The sequence below is a fragment of the Gorilla gorilla genome, chromosome 9 (genome assembly GCF_029281585.2).
Source record: "Gorilla gorilla gorilla isolate KB3781 chromosome 9, NHGRI_mGorGor1-v2.1_pri, whole genome shotgun sequence".
NCBI classification, from domain to species: Eukaryota; Metazoa; Chordata; class Mammalia; order Primates; family Hominidae; genus Gorilla; species Gorilla gorilla.
Genome location: NC_073233.2, coordinates 11,527,798 through 11,550,853, shown reverse-complemented (window position 1 = coordinate 11,550,853; position 23,056 = coordinate 11,527,798). Strand labels below are relative to the sequence as shown.

The 23,056-nt window shown below is 36.4% G+C and overlaps 1 protein-coding gene across 1 annotated transcript; it reads left to right on the top strand.

Annotated features, from left to right (window-relative positions):
- Positions 1-20,256: 20,256 nt before the first annotated feature.
- On the top strand, positions 20,257-21,222 carry OR51V1 (olfactory receptor family 51 subfamily V member 1). The gene has a single exon (XM_004050537.4). The coding sequence runs from the start codon at positions 20,257-20,259 to the stop codon at positions 21,220-21,222; it is 966 nt and encodes a 321-aa protein (XP_004050585.4).
- The last annotated feature ends 1,834 nt before the right edge of the window (positions 21,223-23,056 follow it).

The following is a 23,056-nucleotide window of genomic DNA, read 5'->3' as shown; positions in this document are numbered from 1 at the left end:
AACTACTCCAAGCTAAAGGAGGAAGTTCGAACAAACAGCAAAGAAGTCAAAAACTTTGAAAAAAAATTAGATGAATGGATAACTGGAATAACCAATGAACAGAAGTCCTTAAAGGACCTGATGGAGCTGAAAACCAAGGCAGGAGAACTACGTGATGAATACACAAGCCTCAGTAACCAATGAGATCCACTGGAAGAAAGGGTATCAATGATGGAAGATGAAATGAATGAAATGAAGCATGAAGAGAAGTTCAGAGAAAAAAGAATAAAAAGAAACGAACAAAGCCTCCAAGAAATATGGGACTATGTGAAAAGACCAAATCTACATCTAATTGGTGTAGCTGAAAGTGATGGGGAGAATGGAACCAAGTTGGAAAACACTCTGCAGGATATTATCCAGGAGAACTTCCCCAATCTAGCAAGGCAAGCCCAAATTCACAGTCAGGAAATACAGAGAACGCCACAAAGATACTCCTAGAGAAAAGCAACTCCAAGACACATAACTGTCAGATTCACCAAAGTTGAAATGAAGGAAAAAATGTTAAGGGCAGCCAGAGAGAAAGGTCGGGTTACCCACAAAGGGAAGCCCATCAGACTAACAGCTGATCTCTTGGCAGAAACTCTACAAGCCAGAAGAGAATGGGGGCCAATATTCAACATTGTTAAAGAAAAGAATTTTCAACCCAGAATTTCATATCCAGCCAAACTAAGCTTCATAAGTGAAGGAGAAATAAAATCCTTTACAGACAAGCAAATGCTGAGAGATTTTGTCACCACCAGGCCTGCCCTACAAGAGCTCCTGAAGGAAGCACTAAACATGGAAGGGAACAACCAGTATCAGCCACTGCAAAAACACGCCAAATTGTAAAGACCATCAAGGCTAGGAAGAAACTGCATCAACTAACGAGCAAAATAACCAGCTAACATCATAATGACAGGATCAAATTCATACATAACAATACTCACCTTAAACGTAAATGGCCTAAATGCTCCAATTAAAAGACACAGACTGGCAAATTGGATAAGGAGTCAAGACCCATCTGTGTGCTGTATTCAGGAAACCCATCTCACGTGCAGAGACACACATAGGCTCGAAATAAAAGGATGGAGGAATATCTACCAAGCAAATAGAAAACAAAAAAAGGCAGGGATTGCAATCCTAGTCTCTGATAAAACAGACTTTAAACCAACAAAGATCAAAAGAGACAAAGAAGGCCATTACATAATGGCAAAGGGATCAATTCAACAAGAAGAACTAACTATACTAAATATATATGCACCCAATGCAGGAGCACACAGATTCATAAAGCAAGTCCTTAGTGACCTACAAAGAGACTTAGATTCCCACACAATAATAATGGGAGACTTTAACACCCCACTGTCAACATTAGACAGATCAACGAGACAGAAAGTTAACAAGGATATCCAGGAATTGGACTCAGCTCTGCACCAAGCAGACCTAATAGACATCTACAGAACTCTCCATCCCAAATCAACAGCATATACATTCTTTTCAGCACCACACCACACCTATTGCAAAACTGACCACATAGTTGGAAGTAAAGCTCTCCTCAGCAAATGTAAAAGAACAGAAACTATAACAAACTGTCTCTCAGACCACAGTCCAATCAAACTAGAACTCAGGATTAAGAAACTCACTCAATACCTCTCAGCTACATGGAAACTGAACAGCCTGCTCCTGAATGACTGTTGGGTACATAACAAAATGAAGGCAGAAATAAAGATGTTCTTTGAAACCAAAGAGAACAAAGACACAACACACCAGAATCTCTGGGACACATTGAAAGCAGTATGTAGAGGGAAATTAATAGCACTAAATGCCCACAAGAGAAAGCAGGAAAGATCTAAAATTGACACCCTAACATCACAATTAAAAAACTAGAGAAGCAGGAGCAAACACATTCAAAAGCTAGCAGAAGGCAAGAAATAACTAAGATCAGAGCAGAAGTGAAGGAGATAGAGACACAAAAAACCCTTCAAAAAATCAATGAATCCAGGAGCTGGTTTTTTGAAAAGATCAACAAAATTGATAGACTGCTAGCAAGACTAATAAAGAAGAAAAGAGAGAAGAATCAAATAGGCGCAATAAAAAATGACATGGGATATCAACTCCAATCCCACAGAAATACAAACTACCATCAGAGAATACTATAAACACCTCCACGCAAATAAACTAGAAAATCTAGAAGAAATGGATAAATTCCTCGACACATACACTCTGCCAAGACTAAACCAGGAAGAAGTTGTATCTCTGAATAGACCAATAACAGGCTCTGAAATTGAGGCAATAATTAATAGCTTACCAACCAAAAAAAGTCCGGGACCAGTAGGATTCACAGCCAAATTCTACCAGAGGTACAAGAAGGAGCTGGTACCATTCCTTCTGAAACTATTTCAATCAATAGAAAAAGAGGGAATCCTCCCTAACTCATTTTATGAGGCCAGCATCATGCTGATACCAAAGCCTAGCAGAGACACAACAAAAAAAGAGAATTTTAGACCAATATCCTTGATGAACATGGATGCAAAAATCCTCCATAAAATACTGGCAAACTGAATCCAGCAGCACATCAAAAAGCTTATCCACCATGATCAAGTGGGCTTCATCCCTGGGATGCAAGGCTGGTTCAACACACAAAAATCAATAAACATAATCCAGCATATAAACAGAACCAAAGACACAAACCACATGATTATCTCAATAGATGCAGAAAAGGCGTTTGACAAAATTCAACAGCCCTTCATGCTAAAAACTCTCAATAAATTAGGTATTGATGGGACATATCTCAAAATAATAAGAGCTATTTATGACAAACCCACAGCCAATATCATACTGAATGGACAAAAACTGGAAGCATTCCCTTTGAAAACTGGCACAAGACAGGGATGCCCTCTCTCACCACTCCTATTCAACATAGTGTTGGAAGTTCTGGCCAGGGCAATCAGTCAGGAGAAGGAAATAAAGGGCATTCAATTAGGAAAAGAGGAAGTCAAATTGTCCCTGTTTGCAGATGACATGATTGTATATCTAGAAAACCCCATCGTCTCAGCCCAAAATCTCCTTAAGCTGATAAGCAACTTCAGCAAAGTCTCAGGATATAAAATCAATGTGCAAAAATCACAAGCATTCTTATACACCAATAACAGACAAACAGAGAGCCAAATCATGAGGGAACTCCCATTCACAATTGCTTCACAGAGAATAAAATACCTAGGAATCCAACTTACAAGGGATGTGAAGGACCTCTTCAAGGAGAACTACAAACCACTGCTCAATGAAATAAAAGAGGATACAAACAAATGGAAAAACATTCCATGCTTATGGGTAGGAAGAATTAATATCGTGAAAATAGCCATACTGCCCAAGGTAATTTATAGATTCAATGCCATCCCCATAAAGCTAACAATGACTTTCTTCACAGAATTGGAAAGAACTACTTTAAAGTTCATATGGAACCAAAAAAGAGCCTGCATCACCAAGTCAATCCTAAGCCAAAAGAACAAAGCTGGAGGCATCACACTACCTGACTTCAAACTATACTACAATGCTACAGTAACCAAAACAGCATGGTACTGGTACCAAAACAGAGATCTAGACCAATGGAACAGAACAGAGCCCTCAGAAATAATGCCACATACCTACAACTATCTGATCTGTGACAAACCTGAGAGAAACAAGCAATGGGGAAAGGATTCCCTATTTAATAAATGGTGCTGGGAAAACTGGCTAGCCATATGTAGAAAGCCGAAACCGGATCCCTTCCTTACACCTTATACAAAAATTAATTCAAGATGGATTAAAGACTTACATGTTAGACCTAAAACCATAAAAACCCTAGAAAAAAACCTAGGCAATACCATTCAGGACATAGGCATGGGCAAAGACTTCATGTCTAAAACACCAAAAGCAATGGCAACAAAAGCCAAAATGGACAAATGGGATCTAATGAAACTAAAGAGCTTCTGCACAGCTAAAGAAACTACCATCAGAGTGAACAGGCAACCTACAGAATGGGAGAAAATTTTTGCAACCTACTCATCTGACAAAGGGCTAATATCCAGAATCTACAATGAACTCAAACAAATTTACAAGAAAAAACAAACAACCCCATCAAAAAGTGGGCAAAGGATATGAACAGACACTTCTCAAAAGAAGACATTTCTGCAATCAAAAAACACATGAAAAAATGCTCATCATCACTAGCCATCAGAGAAATGCAAATCAAAACCACAATGAGATACCATCTCACACCAGTTAGAATGGCAGTCATTAAAAAGTCAGGAAACAACAGGTGCTGGAGAAAATGTGGAGAAATAGGAACAACTTTTACACTGTTGGTGGGACTGTAAACTAGTTCAACCATTGTGGAAGTCAGTGTGGCAATTCCTCAGGAATCTAGAACTAGAAATACCATTGGACCCAGCCATCCCATTACTGGGTAGATACCCAAAGGATTATAAAACATGCTGCTATAAATACACATGCACACATATGTTTATTGCGGCACTATTCACAATAGCAAAGACTTGGAACCAACCCAAATATCCAACAACGATAGACTGGATTAAGAAAATGTGGCACATATAAACCATGGAATACTATGCAGCCATAAAAAATGATGAGGCATGTCCTTTGTAGGGACATGGATGAAGCTGGAAACTATCATTCTCAGCAAACTACCACAAGGACAATAAACCAAACACTGCATGTTCTCACTCATAGGTGGGAATTGAACAATGAGAACACATGGACACATGAAGAGGAACATCACACTCTGGGGACTGTTATGGGGTGGGGGGCGGGGGCAGGGATAGCACTAGGAGATATACCTAATGCTAAATGACGAGTTAATGGGTGCAGCACACCAACATGGCACATGTATACATATGTAACTAACCTGCACATTGTGCACATGTACCCTAAAACTTAAATAATAAAAAAAGTTATCCTATTAAAACTGATCTCACACATCCGTAGAGCCATTATCAAATCTTTCTCTTTGAAATAGACAGAAATTTAGTGTTTTCTCAGTCAGTTAACATTCCTTCAACTAGATTAGTTGTGACAAAATTTCAGGCCTTGCTCAACTCTAACCTCAGTCTCTCCATATATTTCTGAGAGTCTTCTTATTTATTTATAAGAATTTAGTAAATGGCAATATTGAGAAGTAGAAAATTTTGGAGACTTGTTTTTCATGAACCAGAACAATCTCGAAGCAGCAATACTAAACAGGAGCCAAGCCTAGAATAAAGTTGAATTTCTGGAATCAACAAGCTAGGGGAAAGTCTCCCATTAAGTCAAATATTTGACAACTGGGAGGTCAAATCAGAGGTGAAAAATGATTAAAGATAACAAGAGGTCTGAAAACAAAGTGACCAATTAAAATAAACAGAAAGAGCCAAGCTGGGCACAGTGGCTTGCATCTGTAGTCCCAGTAACCCAGGAGGGTGAAGTGAGAGGATCACTTGAGCCCAGGATTTCAGGGCTGCAGTGAGCAATAATGACACCACTGCTCTGTAACCTTGGTGAATGAGATCCTGTCTCTGAGGAAAAACAAACAAACAAGCAAAAAACAAACAAACAAACACACAGATATTAAGAACATAGAAGTTTTGTTGCGGTGATGATATTCTCCAACACAGGTCTGAACCCCTTGCAGTGCCTCGGGGCTGTTTCTCCAGTGGATTCTTGGGTTCTTCACATCTTCTCAACTTTGTGAAAAGATATTCATCCAAAGGTCTCACCTGTCTTATTCAGACCTTGGATTTTGGACTAGCTTTTTCTATTTCTTGGGATTCTCTAGAGCCATGTATTCAGATATAACACAGATATAACCAAAAGAAGCAAAGGAGGCATCACAGAAGGGGCTTTGTATTCTGGGGAGGGGGACATAGAGTTGAGAGAAATCCAGGAATTTATAGGACTCTACTCAAAGAGCCCTCAAATAAAGTACGGCTAGTCTTCTTTGCCTAAGACAATGAGCAGTCCAGGAAGTTATCCATTTCTTTTAGATTTTCTAGTTTATGTACATAGAGATGTTCATAGTAGTTTTTGATGATTATTTGTATTTCTGTGGGGTGAGTGATAATATTCCCTTTTTCATTTCTAACTGTGCTTATTTGGATCTTCTCTCTTGTCTTCTTTACTAGTCTAGCTAGTGATCTACCTTATTAATTTTTTCACAAAACCAGCTCTTGGACTCATTAATCTTTTGAATGGTATTTTGTGTTTTAATATCCTTCAGTTAGCTTTGATCTTGTTTATTTCTTGTCTTCTGCTAGATTTGGGGTTGGTTTGCCCTTGGTTCTCTGGTTCTTTTAGTTGTGATATTAGGTTGTTAATTTGAGAGCTTTAAGACTTTTTGTTGTGGGCATTTAGTGTATAAATTTCTCTCTTAACACTGTCTAAGCTGTGTCCCAGAGATTCCGGTATATTGTATCTTTGTTCTCATTAGTTTCAAAGAACTATTTTATTTTTGCCTTAGTTTTCATTATTTACCCAAAATTCATTCAGGAGCAGGTTGTTTAATTTCCATGTGATTGCATAGTTTTCAGCTATTCATTAGTCTTGAAATCTATTTTTATTCCTCTGTGGTCTGAGAGTGATTGATATGATTTTTTTTTGCATTTGCTGAGGATTGTTTTAGGCCCTCCCAAGGCTGAACCAGGAAGAAATCAATTTCCTGAAGAGATCAATGATGAGCTCTGAAAATGATTTGGTAATAAATAGCCTATCAAACAATAAAAGCCCTGGACAATATGATTCACAACCAAATTCTATCAGATGCACAAAGAAGAGTTGGAAAAATTCCTACTGAAGCTACTCCAGAAAATTGAGGGGGAGGGATTCAACCCCAGCTCATTTTATGAGGCCAGCATCATCCTGATACCAAAACCTGATAGACACACAACAACAAAAAAAGAAAACTTCAGGCCAATATCCTTGAACATTGATGCAAAAATTTTCAATAAAATACTAGCAAACCAAATCCAGCAACACATCACAAAGCTAATCCACCTCAATCAAGTAGGCTTTATCCCTGAGAAGCAAGATTGGTTCAGCATACGCAAATTGATAAATGTGATTCATCATATATACAGCACTAAAAACAGAAACCACATGATCATTTCAGTATGTGCAAAAAAAGATTTTGATAAAATTCAACATCACTTCATGTTAAAACCTCTCAACAAACTAGCTATTTAAGGACATGACCTCAAAATAATATGAGCCATCTATGACAAACCCACGGCCATCATCATACAGAATGGGCAAAACCTGGAAGCATTCTTCTTGAAAACTGGCACAAGACAAGGATGCCCTCTCTCACCACTGCTATTCAGTATAGTACTGGCAGTCCTGGCCACAGCAATCAGGCAAGAGAAGGGAATAAAGGGCATCCAAATAGGAAGACAGAAAGTCAAAGTATCCCTGTTTTCTGTATCTAGAAAACACCATAGTCAAGGCCCAAAAGCTCCTTCAGCTGATAACTTCAGCAAAGTTTCAGGATATAAAATCAATGTACAAAAATCACTAGCATTCCCATACATCAACAATAGCCAAGCCTAGAGCCAAATCAGGAAGTCAATCCCATTTACCATTGCCACAAAAAGAATAAAATACCTAGGGATATATCTAACCAAGGAGTTGAAAGATCTCTACAATGAGATTTACAAAACACTGCTGAAAGAAATCAGAGCTGATAGAAACAAATGGAAAAACTTTCCATGCTCATGGATAAAAAGAATCAATATTGTTAAAATGGCCATACTGCCTAGAGCAATTTACAGTTTCAATGCTATTCCTATCAAACTACCAATGACATTCTTCACAGAACTAGAAAAATATACTTTAAAGTTCATATGGAACAACAACAAAAAAAGTCCAAATAGCCTAGGAAATCCTAATATTCACAGGTGGGAATTGAAAAATGAGAACACTTGGACACAGGGTGGGGAACATCACATACTGGGGCCTGTCGTGGGGTGGTAGGAGAGAGGAGGGATAACATTAGGAGATATATCTAATGTAAATGACGAGTTAACGGGTGCAGCACACCAACATGGCACATGTATACATATGTAACAAACTGCACAGGTACCGTAGGACTTAGAGTACAAAAAAAAAAAAAAAAGAGAAAAAGAAAAAAGCTGGAGATAACACATTGCCTAACTTCAAACCATACCACAGGGCTACAGTAACCAAAACAGTGTGGTACTGTTACAGAAAAGACACACAGACAAATGGAACAGAATAGAGAGCCCAGAAATAAGACCACATGCCTACAACCATCTGATCTTTGACAAAGCTGATAAAAACAAGCAATGAGGAAAAGACACCCTATTCAACAAGTGGTGTTGGGATAACTGACTAACCGTATGTAGAAGATTGAAATCAGACCCCGTTCTATATCATATACACAAATAAACTCAAGATGGATTAGAGACTTAAATGCAAAACCCAAACTATAAAAATGCTTGAAAGCAACCTAGGCAATACCATTCAGGACATAAGCAGGGGCAAAGATTTCATGACAAAGATGCCAAGAGTCATTGCAGCAAAAGCAAAAATTGACAAATAGGATCTAATTAAACTAAAAAGTTTCTGCACAGCAAAAGAAACTATCAACTGAGTAAACAACCTATAGAATGGGAGAAAATTTTTGCCAACTATGCATCCAACAAAGGTCTAATATTCAGAATCTATAAGGAACTTAAATGAATCTACAAGAACAAAACAAACAATGCCACAAAAAATGGGTAAAGGACACGAACAGACAGTATTCAAAAGAAGACATACATGTGGCCACCAAGCATATGAAAAAAGCTCAGTGTCACTGATCATTAGAGAAATGCCAGTCAAAACCAAAATGAGATACTATCTCACATCACTTAAAATATCTATAATTAAATAGTCAAAAAATAACAGATGTGGGTAAGGTTGTGGAGAAAAGGGAATGTTTATACACCACTGGTGGTAATATAAATTAGCTCAACCATTGTAGACAGCAGTGTGGCAATTCCCTAAAGACCTAAAAACAGAAATACCATTTAACCCAACAATCCTATTATTGAGTATATACCTAAAGGAAAATAAACCATTCTATCACTAAGACACATGCACACCTGTGTCCATTGCAGCATAATCACAATAACAAAGACATAGAATCAACCTGAAGGCCCATTAGTGGTATACCGATAAAGAACATGTACATATACACCATGGAATACTATGTGGCCGTAAAAAAGAATGAGATCATGTCCCTTGCAGGAACATGGATGGAGCTGGACACCATTATCCTTAACAAACTAATGTAAGAACAGAAAACCAAATACTACATGTTATCACTTATAAGTAGGAACTAAATGATGAGAAAACATGCACACATAACGGGAACAAAGGACACTGCAGCCTAATTGAGTTTGGAAGGTGGGAACGGGGAGAAGAGCAGAAAAAGTAACTATTGAGTACTGGGAGATGAAATAATCTGTACGACAAACCCATGACATGTGTTTAGCTATGTAACAAACCATCGTGAGTCTTTAGCAGTTCTTTCCTCCCATTTTATTCTTCCTTGCTCCTCTTTCCACCTATTAGTCACATGTCTTTTTATAGTTATAATCAGCTTGTTTTTAAGTCTAACAAAATGTTGTTTTATGCGCATTATGAAAGTAATTTAATGATTCTCTGTCCTTCTTTGTAATTTGATTTTATGCAACAAGCATTTATTGTGTTCCTATATAGTAAATATAAAAACTGTATATATGTTGGAGGTAAAAAATAATGACAATGTAATTTTTGCCCTCAAAATAATGTGAGCAATTTAGTCCTATGGCTCCTATTTGTTAAAGACATTCAGTTACTTCTGACAACCTGAATTGTTAATTTCTTTCTTTCTTTCTCTCTTTTTTTTTTTTTGACAGGGTCTCGCTGTGTTGCCCAGGTTGGAGTGCAGTGGTACAATCTTTGCTCACTGCAATCTCCCCCTCCTTGGCTCAAGATATCCTTCCACCTCAGCCTCCCAAGTAGCTGGGACTACAGGCATGTAACACCATATTCGGCTACTTTTTAAAATTTTTTGTAGAGAGGGGTTTCTCCATGTTGCCCAAGCTGGTCTCCAACTCCTGAGCTCAAATCGTTCTCCTTCCGGCCTCGGCTGTGATTACAGGTGTGAGCCACTGTGCTTGGCACAGACAACATGAACTGTTACTGTTATTTTCTAATCCTTCGATGAACTCAAGTCCTATCTTGAAAACTAATTCAGAAGGTACTAACGAGATTAGGAAGTGCCCCAAGAGAGTGCATAGAGGAGAGGGTAGAAGTAAAGCTGGGTTTGCTTTGTTAGTGAAGGAATAAAATGCATCAGAGAGCCGACCTTCTCAGCCTCTGATAGGCCCTGAGCTGGGAGCTGCTAAGCCATCCTGCAGAGCAAGTGGGAGAAACAGAGGGCATTAGGTCAGACTTGGCAGATTTTGCTCCTTTTTCCCTTCCCTTTTCACCATCCACTTGCTCATTCTGGATGGCAGGATTAGGCTTTATATTTCCCTACCATATTAGCTTGTGCACTTAAAGGAAGTTTAGATAGCCTTGACTCCATGGGGAAAAGGAAAAAGTACATTTAGTGGGGTGTGGGACTGTTGGATATTAGATGTCTTGCATTTCTCTCATTCTGTTCCAGTTGAGGCCAGCTTGCTTCCCACTAGAAGAATAACTGTTCTCTTTATACAATTCCTAGTCAAGTAGGGGCAAAAAGTATTTTCATTTATTATTGTTTTTCTGGGATGTAGCCAGGAGCAATTTAAACTTGCTGGAGTGCAATTTCTTCAACTACAAATGAGAATAATAATAACAGGTCTACGAACTAATTGTAATAATACAGAACTAAATGTAAATATACAAAGGATAAATTCAAAATCTGGGCACATGCAGGCTGCTATAAGAGAAAACATCTATCATATTATAGGTTGACCAAATGACATTAAATTATAGTGGGGAGGTAAACAGGTTGGCAGTGTATATTAAAGTTGAACATATGCATATTTTATGACCTAGCAATTTACAGAATATATATACAAAAATATATAAGAATCTTCATAGCAGCAATTTATATTATAGCCAAAAGCTAGAAGGTACTCAAATATCTATCAACTGTGGAGTCAATAAATATATTGTGGTATATACATAAAATAGAATGACATTCAGCAATGAAAAATCAACTACAGTCATACACTAGTATGAATGCAATTCACAAACATAATACTGAATAAAGTCAGACATAGGCAACACAGTATAATTCAATGTATACACACTTTTAAAAAAAGGGACATGAGTCAATCGTGATAAAAATGAATTATATCAGGATAATTATTAACTTTGGAGACAATTAGTGGAATGATAAAGAGTGAGCATATGTTTACTCTTTAATTTCCTATCTTATTAGTTGTTACATGGGTGTGTTCACCTTCCAAAAGTTAATTCAGCTGTGCATGTATAATTTGTGTACTTTTATATATGCATGCTGTACTTAAAATATTAAAATAAAAACTAAATTTAGAAACTAAACAATGGAAAAAAGTCAGACCATTTCTTTGCATTTCAAGAAGTGCATACTAACTGAGATATTAACACATTCTTAAACGGCTTTAGTCAATTAGGCTTTAAATTTCGCCACTATATAAACATTTGCTTCTAAATCTAGGTAGACTGTCTTAACTTCATGAAGAAGAGGGAAGAAATAATGAAAAAAGGAAAATAACAGAAATACCTAGAGGAGGGAAATAAAAAGCCTAGGAAAGCAACATGAAAAGATGGTGCTCTCTGGTACATCCTGTGCTTCCTGAGATGTTGTTATTCGTCTTTTACACACACTGTCTTGGGATGGGCATTAAGGGGTTGTAGCTACTCAGCTAATAAGTAGGTGAGCTAAGATTCTTTCAATTCCAAAGTCAGCAGTGTCTTCACTACATGGTACTATGTCAAGAAAGAGAAACTCCACTAAAAAGAACTTCATTGCTCTCTGTTAGGGATACATTAACATTTTGTGACATGAAAAAAAAATGTTACAATAGCTTACAGGTCACCTCCACTTATATGACCTATGGACCTCTTAAACTCAGCAAGTTGAAAAGATAGTAAATTATCCTCCACTTCTTTCAGTTTCCTCTAATGCTTCCAAACTTGATGAATGGTTCACTCAGATTTCCAAGACAAAATTTTGTCAATCATTTTTGCCTTTACTCTCCACTCTCTTCTATTCTTCATATATATTTAATAATCAATTTCTCACAACTAGAATTATTATCATAAATACTGATAGCTTTTGAGTGGCAGATAATGAGCTGTTTTTATATATTATCATCATACAAACAATATTTTTTAAAATTGTGCAGCTAAATGTTGAGCTAAAAATTATATACCTAATAAATGACAAAACCAAGATTTGAAACCAGTTCTCACTGACCAGAAGATCATTCTTTCAGCTAAGGAGCTAATTACTGCGTTCCTTCATAGTGTTTTTTTTTTCCTCTCAGGTATTCCCTGAAATATGCATTTTCTTGGTCCTACTCTACTCAGATTTCAAACCACTATTATTTCATGCCCTTCAATAACTTCTAACCAGTTCTATTTTCCTATTTGTGTCTTGCAGCATGGGATAATAGGTTCTGGCATGAGACAGCCTGGGCTCTACTCTCAGGTCCATAAGTTAATAGCTTTGTTTTGAGGATAAGTTACTTCTCTATGCCTTACATTCCTCAACAATAAATTAAGAGCTATAATGGAATCTATAAATTTCTTATAGTGAGTAAATTAACATAAATTCCTTAGAAAAATGACAAACCAAATAAGTTCCCAGTAAATATTAACTTTTTATCATGATGATCATGGTGATATTAATAATAAAACTAAAATTATAATTTTTTTCTTTACCTATAGCCACAGTCAGCTTCTCAAAGACAAATATGATTATGCCTCACCTTTTTATGATCTAACAGCTACTAATTTCTCCACGCTGATGTTTACCACAGAACCTGGACATAGGTGTTGCACACACTATGATCTCTAATAAATAAATAAAATAAATAAAACAGAAAAAAACGATACAAAGGATATGAAGGATTGAGTGAATATGTTATGTGCTACGGCACCAGTGGTCTTTCTGGGTATCGTACACTTGCCCCATTCTAGGACAATGGTTCCTTCTGATTAGTTACCTTTTCCAGTCTGAGAGACATGCCTGGCTCACACCTGATTTGTAAGGCAATGGAGATGGAGACACTCTTATATCCAAAAGTACATAGCTCCGGTAGCTTAGATAATAAACCTTTGTCACCTCTAGAGAATTCTAAAAATCCACAGATTTAGAAATTCTAGGAATCTAAGAAATTACGATTTTAGATCTACTACAACTTCACAATATAACAATAACCAATAAACACAGACATTTTATTTACATAAATAAAAGATGGGTTTGTCACACAATTTAAAAATCTAGGGTCGAAAGCCACAGCAAAGGCAACCTCCTGGCACTATATCACAATAGATGACACCTGCATAGAGAAAGCAAAGTGGTCATGTTAGTCACTGATTGCCTCAAATAATCCCTGTGGGGATGTCTACTCTTTTGTATTTCATCAGCTTTTTTCCCAGTAACAACACATCCTAGCAATAATATCCTGATGAGTTTCTATAAAAAAAAAAACTCCCCTCCTAAGATACAGTATCTTTGTGGTTGCATCCCCAGCCATCCCTCATTTGGTTGAGGTTGGAATTTCAATGGGTGGGTTGAATTTTTCCCTAAACAAACTTGCCATGGTAAGATCAAGGCTAGCATTACTGTTCACACAAGGCACTGCGCTAAGATCCCCATCCTTATAGCAATGGGAGGGCTTATAGGCAAGTCATGTCATGCAGAGGCCATTTCGTCATCCCTTCTTGTCTTTGGGGACTTGGGTCTCTCCGGTTGTAAAGGAGATTTGCCCAGGCATTTGAATCCTTCACTGCTAGTCATCCTGGACTCTGTGGTGTACAATATCCACGTCTCCTATGTTCTGAGGTCAGAATGACCTCTCTCTTAACCAGTTGTCTGGGCCCAGGCTCCATTATTGATATAGTCATGATCTCCTCTGTTGGGGATGAAGTAGGCAAATTTGAGGCACTAATTTACTTCTCCTCACATTCTTTTCTTGAACAGAAAGATAGAACTGGAAATTAATACTAGTATATAAATTCAAAATTTTAGTTTTAATAACATTTAATCAGACATAAATAATTATGGTAATGTGAATTTCAATAAATAAATTTTAGTTCTAATGTAAGTGTGTGTAATATTCATAATTTTTCTGAAGGCTTTACTAATTTGATATGGCATTACTTTTTTATTGCTGCCAAAACTATTCTTATTCCACTGTGTGGTGATGAGAAAGTGAGAGATGTTCTGGAGATGGTGATTATAGATAGCTTCCCTGAAGCCATAGTAACCCCTTGGAGAAAAATTGGACCTGGAGTCTAGCAGCCTAGGTATGGGTACTCGATTTCTTAGAAAGCCTTTACAATTTCCTTTATCTTAAAAATAAGGGTATTGAAGTAGAATTCTAGAATTTTCAGAGGACAACTTAAAATATGTGTAATAGTTTATTTATCCTCATAAATTTAACTGTTCATTTTAATATATTTAAGGATGAATTTTTTAAAAAGTTGATTTCATAAAAACAGGGAATAGAAAGATGGTTCCATAGGCTGACTGAGAGTGTAGAGGAGGGATGGGAAGGGAAAGAAGTTGATCTTCAGTTAGACTAGAGGAATAAGTTTTAGTGATCTCTCACACTGCATAGTGAACACAGTTAATAATATATTCTGTATTTAAATTAAAAATTGCTAAAAAATAAATATTTTATGTTCTCACCACAAAAAAAGTCGGAAGGTGATTCATATGCTAATTAGCTTGATAGACTCTCTCTACAATATATACATAGATCAAACATCACATTGTATCCCATAACATATTATATATATTATATATTTATATTATATATTATTATTGTATTCCATTAATATATGCACTTATTATTTGCCAGGTAAATAAAAAATGTTTTTAAAATATAAATTTATTTGTAACCTCCTTTTACTTTTCTGCTTGGTTTTCTTCTTTCATTCAGTGTTTACCAGTTTCTTATAGTTAATTTTATTTTAAGCTGTCTCACATTTTCTGAAGAAAAGGGAACATATTAAAGCCAACAAAACAAATACATTATCTTGCATGAGATGATTTATGTCATGGTACAATCAAATGCTATAAATCTTATAAAAACTTCTCAAATAGTTAGATGGCTACAGTTGAACAGATGAACTATGTCATATATTTTTTATAATGCTTCTAAGGTATGGCTAATTTTTAAAAAATATTTTAGTAATGATGGGAATATTATTTATAGAAATCTTATAAAATATATAATGAAATATGTAATAAAGTCTAGATAAATGTGTATATACATAATATATATTTATTACATAATATATTATATAATGTATATTTATATATTACATGCATAATATATATTAAATCTAATACATTTTATATATTATATATTAAAATATAATGTAATAATATATTATTAAATATGTACAATAATAATCTATTACATTTTATGCTTATATAATATATAATAAATATATACTATATATTTGTATCTATATATGTTTTTAAAGTCATCCTCTAATTAGGTCATAACCATTCAGGTAAACTGGAAATTTAAGCCTACTTCAAGTTTGTGGTAAATAGATTCTCTCTGAACTAGCATATTCAGAATCATTAAACAGTCAGTTCTTTGGACAAGTCTTATAGAATGTTCTTATCTCTTCAGCCATCCCAAGACTCTTGAGGGCCTGACCTCGCTTACACTAAAGCAGATCTGCCTTATGCATCACTGAAGTAGGGAGGGAAGAAAGTTTGATGAACTACTTCTGACCCCTAGTGGTGTCCAGAAAAGAACATTAAAGGAATGACCTTTAAAGGATGGACATACAATTTTTTGTCCAAGGCAGGACATGTGTGGGTGTCTTTCAGTAATTATGTTCTAAGAACAGCAAAAACTCCACTGCCTTGGCAAATAGGAATGTTTTAGTTCTATATAATTATAAAGAAACTGTCTTTTAAACACAATATACTTTCTCTATGTCTTTGGAACAATGACTATTGGTCATTACCCTATTTTAAAGTAAGCAAGTAATCACACAAGGAATTATTCTGAAAAGACACAAAAAAAAAAACCCAAGAGATTTCTGCATATGTAGGTCAGTTTTAATCAGAGGGCATCAGAAAAGACTCCTGAAAGAATGACCTAGTTATTATAATCACAGACTTGCTTTCCAAGTCAACATTCCAGACAGTGCTCAGAGGGGATACGAAAACCCTTTTATTTCTCCAGACTCAAATTCACTGCTATTTGTCTTCTCTATTTATTTTATTATAGGCATTGTTCTGGTTGCTGGGAACTCAGACAGAGATACCATACACTGACTCTCAGATAGCATAACACAACATGATGTCTTGGAAAACTGTAAATCTTTTTGTTTTTTAAATACAGGTGGAGCATCTGGCACACCTGACATATTGATCTTGTTTTTCTTTAAAGCTTCATCTATTTACCTTATCAAAACTATGCTCTTTCATCCTACCTTTCAAGACATATTTTAAAAAAATCCTCCAACATGTATTTTGCTCTTGTAATCCCAAAAGGCTGATAAGTCTCTATGGTGGCAACATGGATAATACTGTTCCCCATCTAGATGGTCTCATTTCTTCTGTATCTAGTCTGAAGAAGCCTGAATGAAAGTAGATTTTTAACCTTTGTAGCTAGTCTGAAGCCTTTGTAGTCAGTCTGAAGAAACCTGCATGAAAATAGATTTTTTTTTTCCTTTGGGACAGAGTCTTGCTCTGTCGCCCAGACTGGAGTGCAATGGCGCGATCTCGGCTCACTGCAACCTCCACCTCCCGGGATCAAGCAATTCTCCTGCCTCAGTCTCCCAAGTAACTGGGATTACAGGAGCACACTGCCATGCCCAGCTAATTATTTTTGTGTTTTAGTAGAGACAGGGTTTCACCATTTTGCCTGGGCTGGTCTCCAACTCCTGAGCTCAGCCAATCCACCTGCCTCGGCCTCCCAAAGTGCTAGGATTACAGGCGTGAGCCACCAAGCCTGGCTGAAAGTAGATACTTTTAACACATACCTACATTCACAGAATATTAAATCTTTTGTGATCAATCCCAGATCCTTGACGATATGTCTGAGTCAGGCTGGAAATGAGAGAAATCATGTTTGAAATTGGAGTGTTGTATTCAGGGTCAGCAAGATCCCTGGAGCAGCATCTGTTTTATAAACCATTCAAACTTGGTATATGATGACTCAACTGGTGGCCAAAGATCAGAAAAGACAAAGTGTACAGAGATGATTTTACACACACTTTGATAGGAGTGTTCACATTCATATTATCTTTATATCTCTGTGATTGTATAGCTCTTATTTCATAGATTAATTAAAAGTTATTTGATAAGTGCCCATTCTATGCTAACCCTTATTTTTCATATTCTTGAGCAAAAAACAGATATGGTTCCTAATCTTCTACAGCCTCTAATGAATCTAATGGAAATTCAGTGTATAATAAGTGGTAGAAACATAAACTAGCACACTGTGATGACAGTAAGTTAGTTAAGGGGGTTGAAGAAATGAGATAATCTAGGTGGGGAGCAGTATTAGAAAAATCCCCCTGAGGAAGTAATCATTTTAACTCAAAAGTTAATGGTGAAAGGAATTGCTGTGCAAATACTTGGGGTAGATAATTCGGAGCACAGAGAAGACCATGGGCAAAGATCCTGAGACATGCATGTACTTAGCTTGTTTTGAGGAAGATAAAGATACCTAAATATTAAGGAGTGTAGGCAGTAGTGGCCTAAAGATGTAATAGAAGAGGCAGGTGAGCCACATTATACAAGGCTTTTTGACTATGATAAAGAATTTGTATTTTACATTAAGAGCAATGGGTAAGTGACCATCAAAGTTTTTTTTCAACAAAGGCTTGTGTGATTTAATAGATGTTTGTAGAAAAGCAATTTGGTTTCCCTGGAGATAATACATTTTTTAGAGGACAAACAGATAAATCATGATATTAGCCAGTAATAATATTAAATTATTGTTAATTTAATAAATTATCATAGTAGCCAGGGAAACAATGATATTATAAACCAAGATGGGCAATGTGTAAAAGTGGGCATATCTGGGATGTGTTTCTGGTAGAAATGGTAGAAATTGATGAAAGATTTGATGGAGAGAGGAAAGGGAAGGAAAGAGAGAAATAAAAAATTTTAAAAATGACTCAAGACTTGTCTTATGCAATTGTGTTATTGGTGGAGTCACTTTATGATATTAGGAGAAAAGGCACAGAAAATAGATTTTGGGGGGAAAATCAAGTACTTTATTGGCATCTTTCTTATTTTAAGATTAAACACTCAGATGAATATATTAAATAGCCAGTTGTATTCATGAATTTGAGCTCTCAGGAGTGGTCAGGAATCAGAGGTGCAAATGTTAATTTCAAATAATAAGAAAAAGTTGACATAGTCTGCACGTTAAGGAACTGAGAATTTAGTTTGTAACAGAGATATTAGTTAAATATTTAGTTTAAATATTAGTTAAATATTTAGCTAATAAATACAAAATTATAAGTTTTATTTAAAATTGAAACGTGATACCAAAATAATAGATATATGGATAAATTTGTCTTAAGAAACTTCTTGAAAAGTGATTGTTGAGTTGCAAGATCGTTTTAAAAAGGGTAGGAAGAAATTGAGGAAAAGATGATGAATAATTTAGGTAGATAGAACATTTCGAGAAAAATTTTACGAAAGAAGAGAAATTCGATTTAGAGAAATGAAAGAAGATATGTATTCAAAAGACTGAAAAATCCTCTGCAAGAAACGAAGAAACTTCAAGCATTCTATGGAGAAAAAAGTATTAAAAATAGTGAGCTAAGTTATTCAATGCTGAGAAGGAGTCAGGGCAAGAAAAACAATGGTTAGACTGCTAGAAGACGTCAGTGTAGTATAGAGAGTACACTGAGAAGAAAGTCTGTGGAACTGTGTTGTGAGGCTAGTAAGACAAAGCTGAAAAGTAGGACATAAAGGGCAGCCCAAATCTGAAGTTACTTTAACATCTCGAAGTTACTCAATCAGACATGAAAGTATGGACTTCTGAACATCTGTTTACATTATTAGAGCTTTAAAAAAACTTATGATGATTCTCAGGTCTGGAACTTAAAGCAGGCAAACAATGTAAAGAAGAAGCCAATTGATTCTGCTACCATGAGGCTTTTGAAATTATAAGCTTGGTTGTTTGAGCCTGGCTTTGTGATCTGTAGAACTGCAGGTTCTAACAAAGAAAACACAATTGGCCAATACATTGAATAAATGTATATTGAATAAATAGTTAATCAGCTCATTAATTGAATAAATAAAGGAATGGGAAGCACTGAGCTGCTATCAAAGGCTCAGTGTCTTCAATCTAATTCTCTACATCACAAAGGCACAAATGAGTTGAACATCTCAAGAGGCCAGAGCTCCAGTGAGAAATCATTTACCCAAGGTCTCATGCATAAATATTCCTGTCTGCTTATCACCAACGAAGAAAAAGTAATTGCTGGCTACGTCATCTGGAGGGCGAGAAAACAGGAGTATCTTCATTAAATACTATTTGGAGAAAAAATATACTTGGAGACGGCACAAAATGGAAAATGATGGAAAAGTGACTATTTAATAGACTTATGATATTTAAAGCCCAAAGATTACTCTTCACTTCGAATGTTTAATGAATTGGAGAGAAGAAAATAATTTTTCAAGAACCTCGGCTCTTTACTGGTATAAAATTTTTACCACTCTCCTTGGGAAAATGTCTAAGCAACATATTTTTTTAAAACTAGCCTTCTCCTTTTACTAATCTCTTCCTTATTTGTTTTTGCTTATGGCTTCTAAGGATATGTTCACATCCAGACAGTGAAAAAATAACGACTTTTAAATGACATCAAAAGAAGACCATTTTCTCAAAGGCAATGGATACTATGTCTCGAAGAAACAGAATTTCTCAGCTGTTTTTTTTAAGTCAGTAAGTTTTAGGGTATTTCGTTTACTTAGAAATTTCATTGTATTCAGGTGAAATTGAAACATTTCCTTTGAAAAAATACTCTCACATGTTTCTCAGTTCCAGAATGATTACTACAGTAAGCCCTAGCACCAGCACGAATTCTTCCTTTCTTCTCACTGGATTTTCTGGCATGGAGCAGCAATACCCCTGGTTTTCCATCCCCTTCTCCTCAATCTATGCCATGGTGCTTTTGGGCAATTGCATGGTTCTCCATGTGATATGGACTGAGCCAAGCCTGCACCAGCCTATGTTTTACTTCCTGTCCATGCTGGCCCTCACTGACCTGTGCATGGGGCTGTCCACTGTGTACACAGTGCTGGGGATCCTGTGGGGGATCATTCGAGAGATCAGCTTGGATTCCTGCATTGCCCAGTCCTATTTCATCCATGGTCTGTCCTTCATGGAGTCCTCCATCCTCCTCGCTATGGCCTTTGACCGGTACATTGCAATTTGCAATCCACTACGTTATTCCTCCATCCTGACTAATTCCAGAATTATCAAAATTGGGCTCACTATAATAGGTAGGAGTTTTTTCTTTATTACACCCCCCATCATCCGTCTGAAATTTTTTAATTACTGTCATTTCCACATCCTTTCTCACTCTTTCTGCCTGCACCAGGATCTTCTCCGCTTAGCCTGTTCAGACATCCGATTCAATAATTACTATGCCCTGATGCTGGTTATTTGCATACTGTTGTTGGATGCTATACTCATCCTTTTCTCCTACATCCTGATTCTTAAGTCAGTCCTGGCAGTTGCCTCTCAGGAAGAGAGGCATAAATTATTTCAGACCTGCGTCTCCCACGTCTGTGCTGTCCTTGTGTTCTACATCCCTATCATTAGCCTCACAATGGTGCACCGTTTTGGCAAGCACCTTTCCCCCGTGGCCCACGTTCTCATTGGCAACATCTACATCCTTTTCCCACCTTTAATGAATCCCATCATCTACAGTGTCAAGACCCAACAGATTCATACCAGAATGCTTAGACTCTTTTCTCTGAAAAGATATTGAGAGATATTGAGATGTATTGCCTAAAAAAAAGAAAGAAAAGCAGCAACAATAATAAACAAAAATCAGCGCCATAAAAAAGAAAAAATTATTAAAATTGTAGATTTACTCTGAGTCCATGACAAATGACTTTAAAAAATATTTAAATATAGTCAGAGAATCAACAAACAAGTTCCATTGTGTCAGCCTGGACACATGTACGTCACTCTATCAGTCTGATCATATTTAAGAAAGAGGAAAAAATTGTTTATTTGCCTCAAATGTACTTTTGAGCATTTCCTTTGCTGTAAAACAAAGCTGGATTAAAAACCTAGGTTTTCAAGTTTCAAAGTAGAAAACTTGAAGTTTCTTTCATTCTCTGAGGTTTACTTAATTAACCTTCAAAATGGAGAATATAGCCAACTCACAGGAATGTTGTGATACCTGTATGGACCAGAATTGTCCAAGGGAACTTTTCTAAACTGATGGCGATGTTCTATAAAATACCATAAAATGGCTAAAGTGGAATATATGGCTCCTGTGCGCTTGAAATGATGGTAGTGTAATTGAACAACTGCATTTACAATTTCAGTTACTTTAAGTTAATTTATATTTAAATGTTTAATGTCCTTGTATTGGACAGTTCAGTTCAGCAGCCACTATATTGGACAAGGAAGCTACAGTTTATAAAGAGGACACAAAGAAATATGACTTTGGATTCAACTTCTACCATGTCTAATTTAAACTAGAAAGAATCCTTATTTTTTAGATTTTATATGTGGACTCCACTGCTACAAGGCTGGAAGCAGATTTTGCTCTGGATCTTTTGCTTTTATATCTAAGTGGGGGATCTTCTGAACAGATGAGACTGTCCACTAACGACTTATTCTGAGTTTAAAAGAAAAAAGATAAAAGAACATAAAGGGGCTCTCTTCTGAGTAAGCTAGTGCAGCTTTCCAAAGAAGGAAAGAAAGGAAGGAAATCAGGTACAGAACTATGCATGGATAAAAAGAAAATAATTGTTTTAATCTTCCTATATTCTATTAGGTATCTAAGAAGGTAAGTGTTAAAATCGGACAAATTAATACATAAGAGTCATTTTACACCAAAAAGCAAATATTTCTTTTTATTTTTAGATATCAACTAAAACTTAACCAGATTTGTCTTCCTGTAATTATGCCTTCCTTTCCTTTCACTTTGGACTTCATTCAATAACATAGCCTCTGTCTACTTATTTGACTCAGAGGGAAACAAAAATACAGGCTTTGGTTTCTAATAGCTTAAGCCTCAAAGTGAGGAAATTGTTTCTGGACAGAGTAAAGTATCTGGTTAGAAAGATAAGTGTAAAATTATTCCTAGAACAATAAATTAGGTCTTCTGGGTTACAGTATAAGGTTAATTTGAAGGATAAAGGAGTGAATTTCCTGATGTCAAAGAGGATCTAGTGCATCTTCTGGTATAGCTATCAGAACTGAAAACTGTGAGGTAGGTTCTAGAGGGGAAAATGTCAATATATATATATTTTACTATATAATCATAGTAGCTGCCGAGGCGGGCGGATCACGAGGTCAGGAGATCGAGACCATCCTGGCCAACAACGGTGAAACCCCGTCTCTACTAAAAAAACACAAGAAAGTATCCAGGCGTGGTGGCGGGCACCTGTAGTCCCAGGTACTCGGGAGGCTGAGACAGGAGAATGGTGTGAACCGGGGAGGCAGAGCTTGCAGTGAGTCGAGATCACGCCACTGCACTCCAGCCTGGGCGACAGAGCAAGACTCTGTCTCAGAAAAAAAAAAAAGAAAAGTTGATATGAAGGTCAGGTGGTAGTACTGCTCCAGGTTCCCTAATGATAATAAAT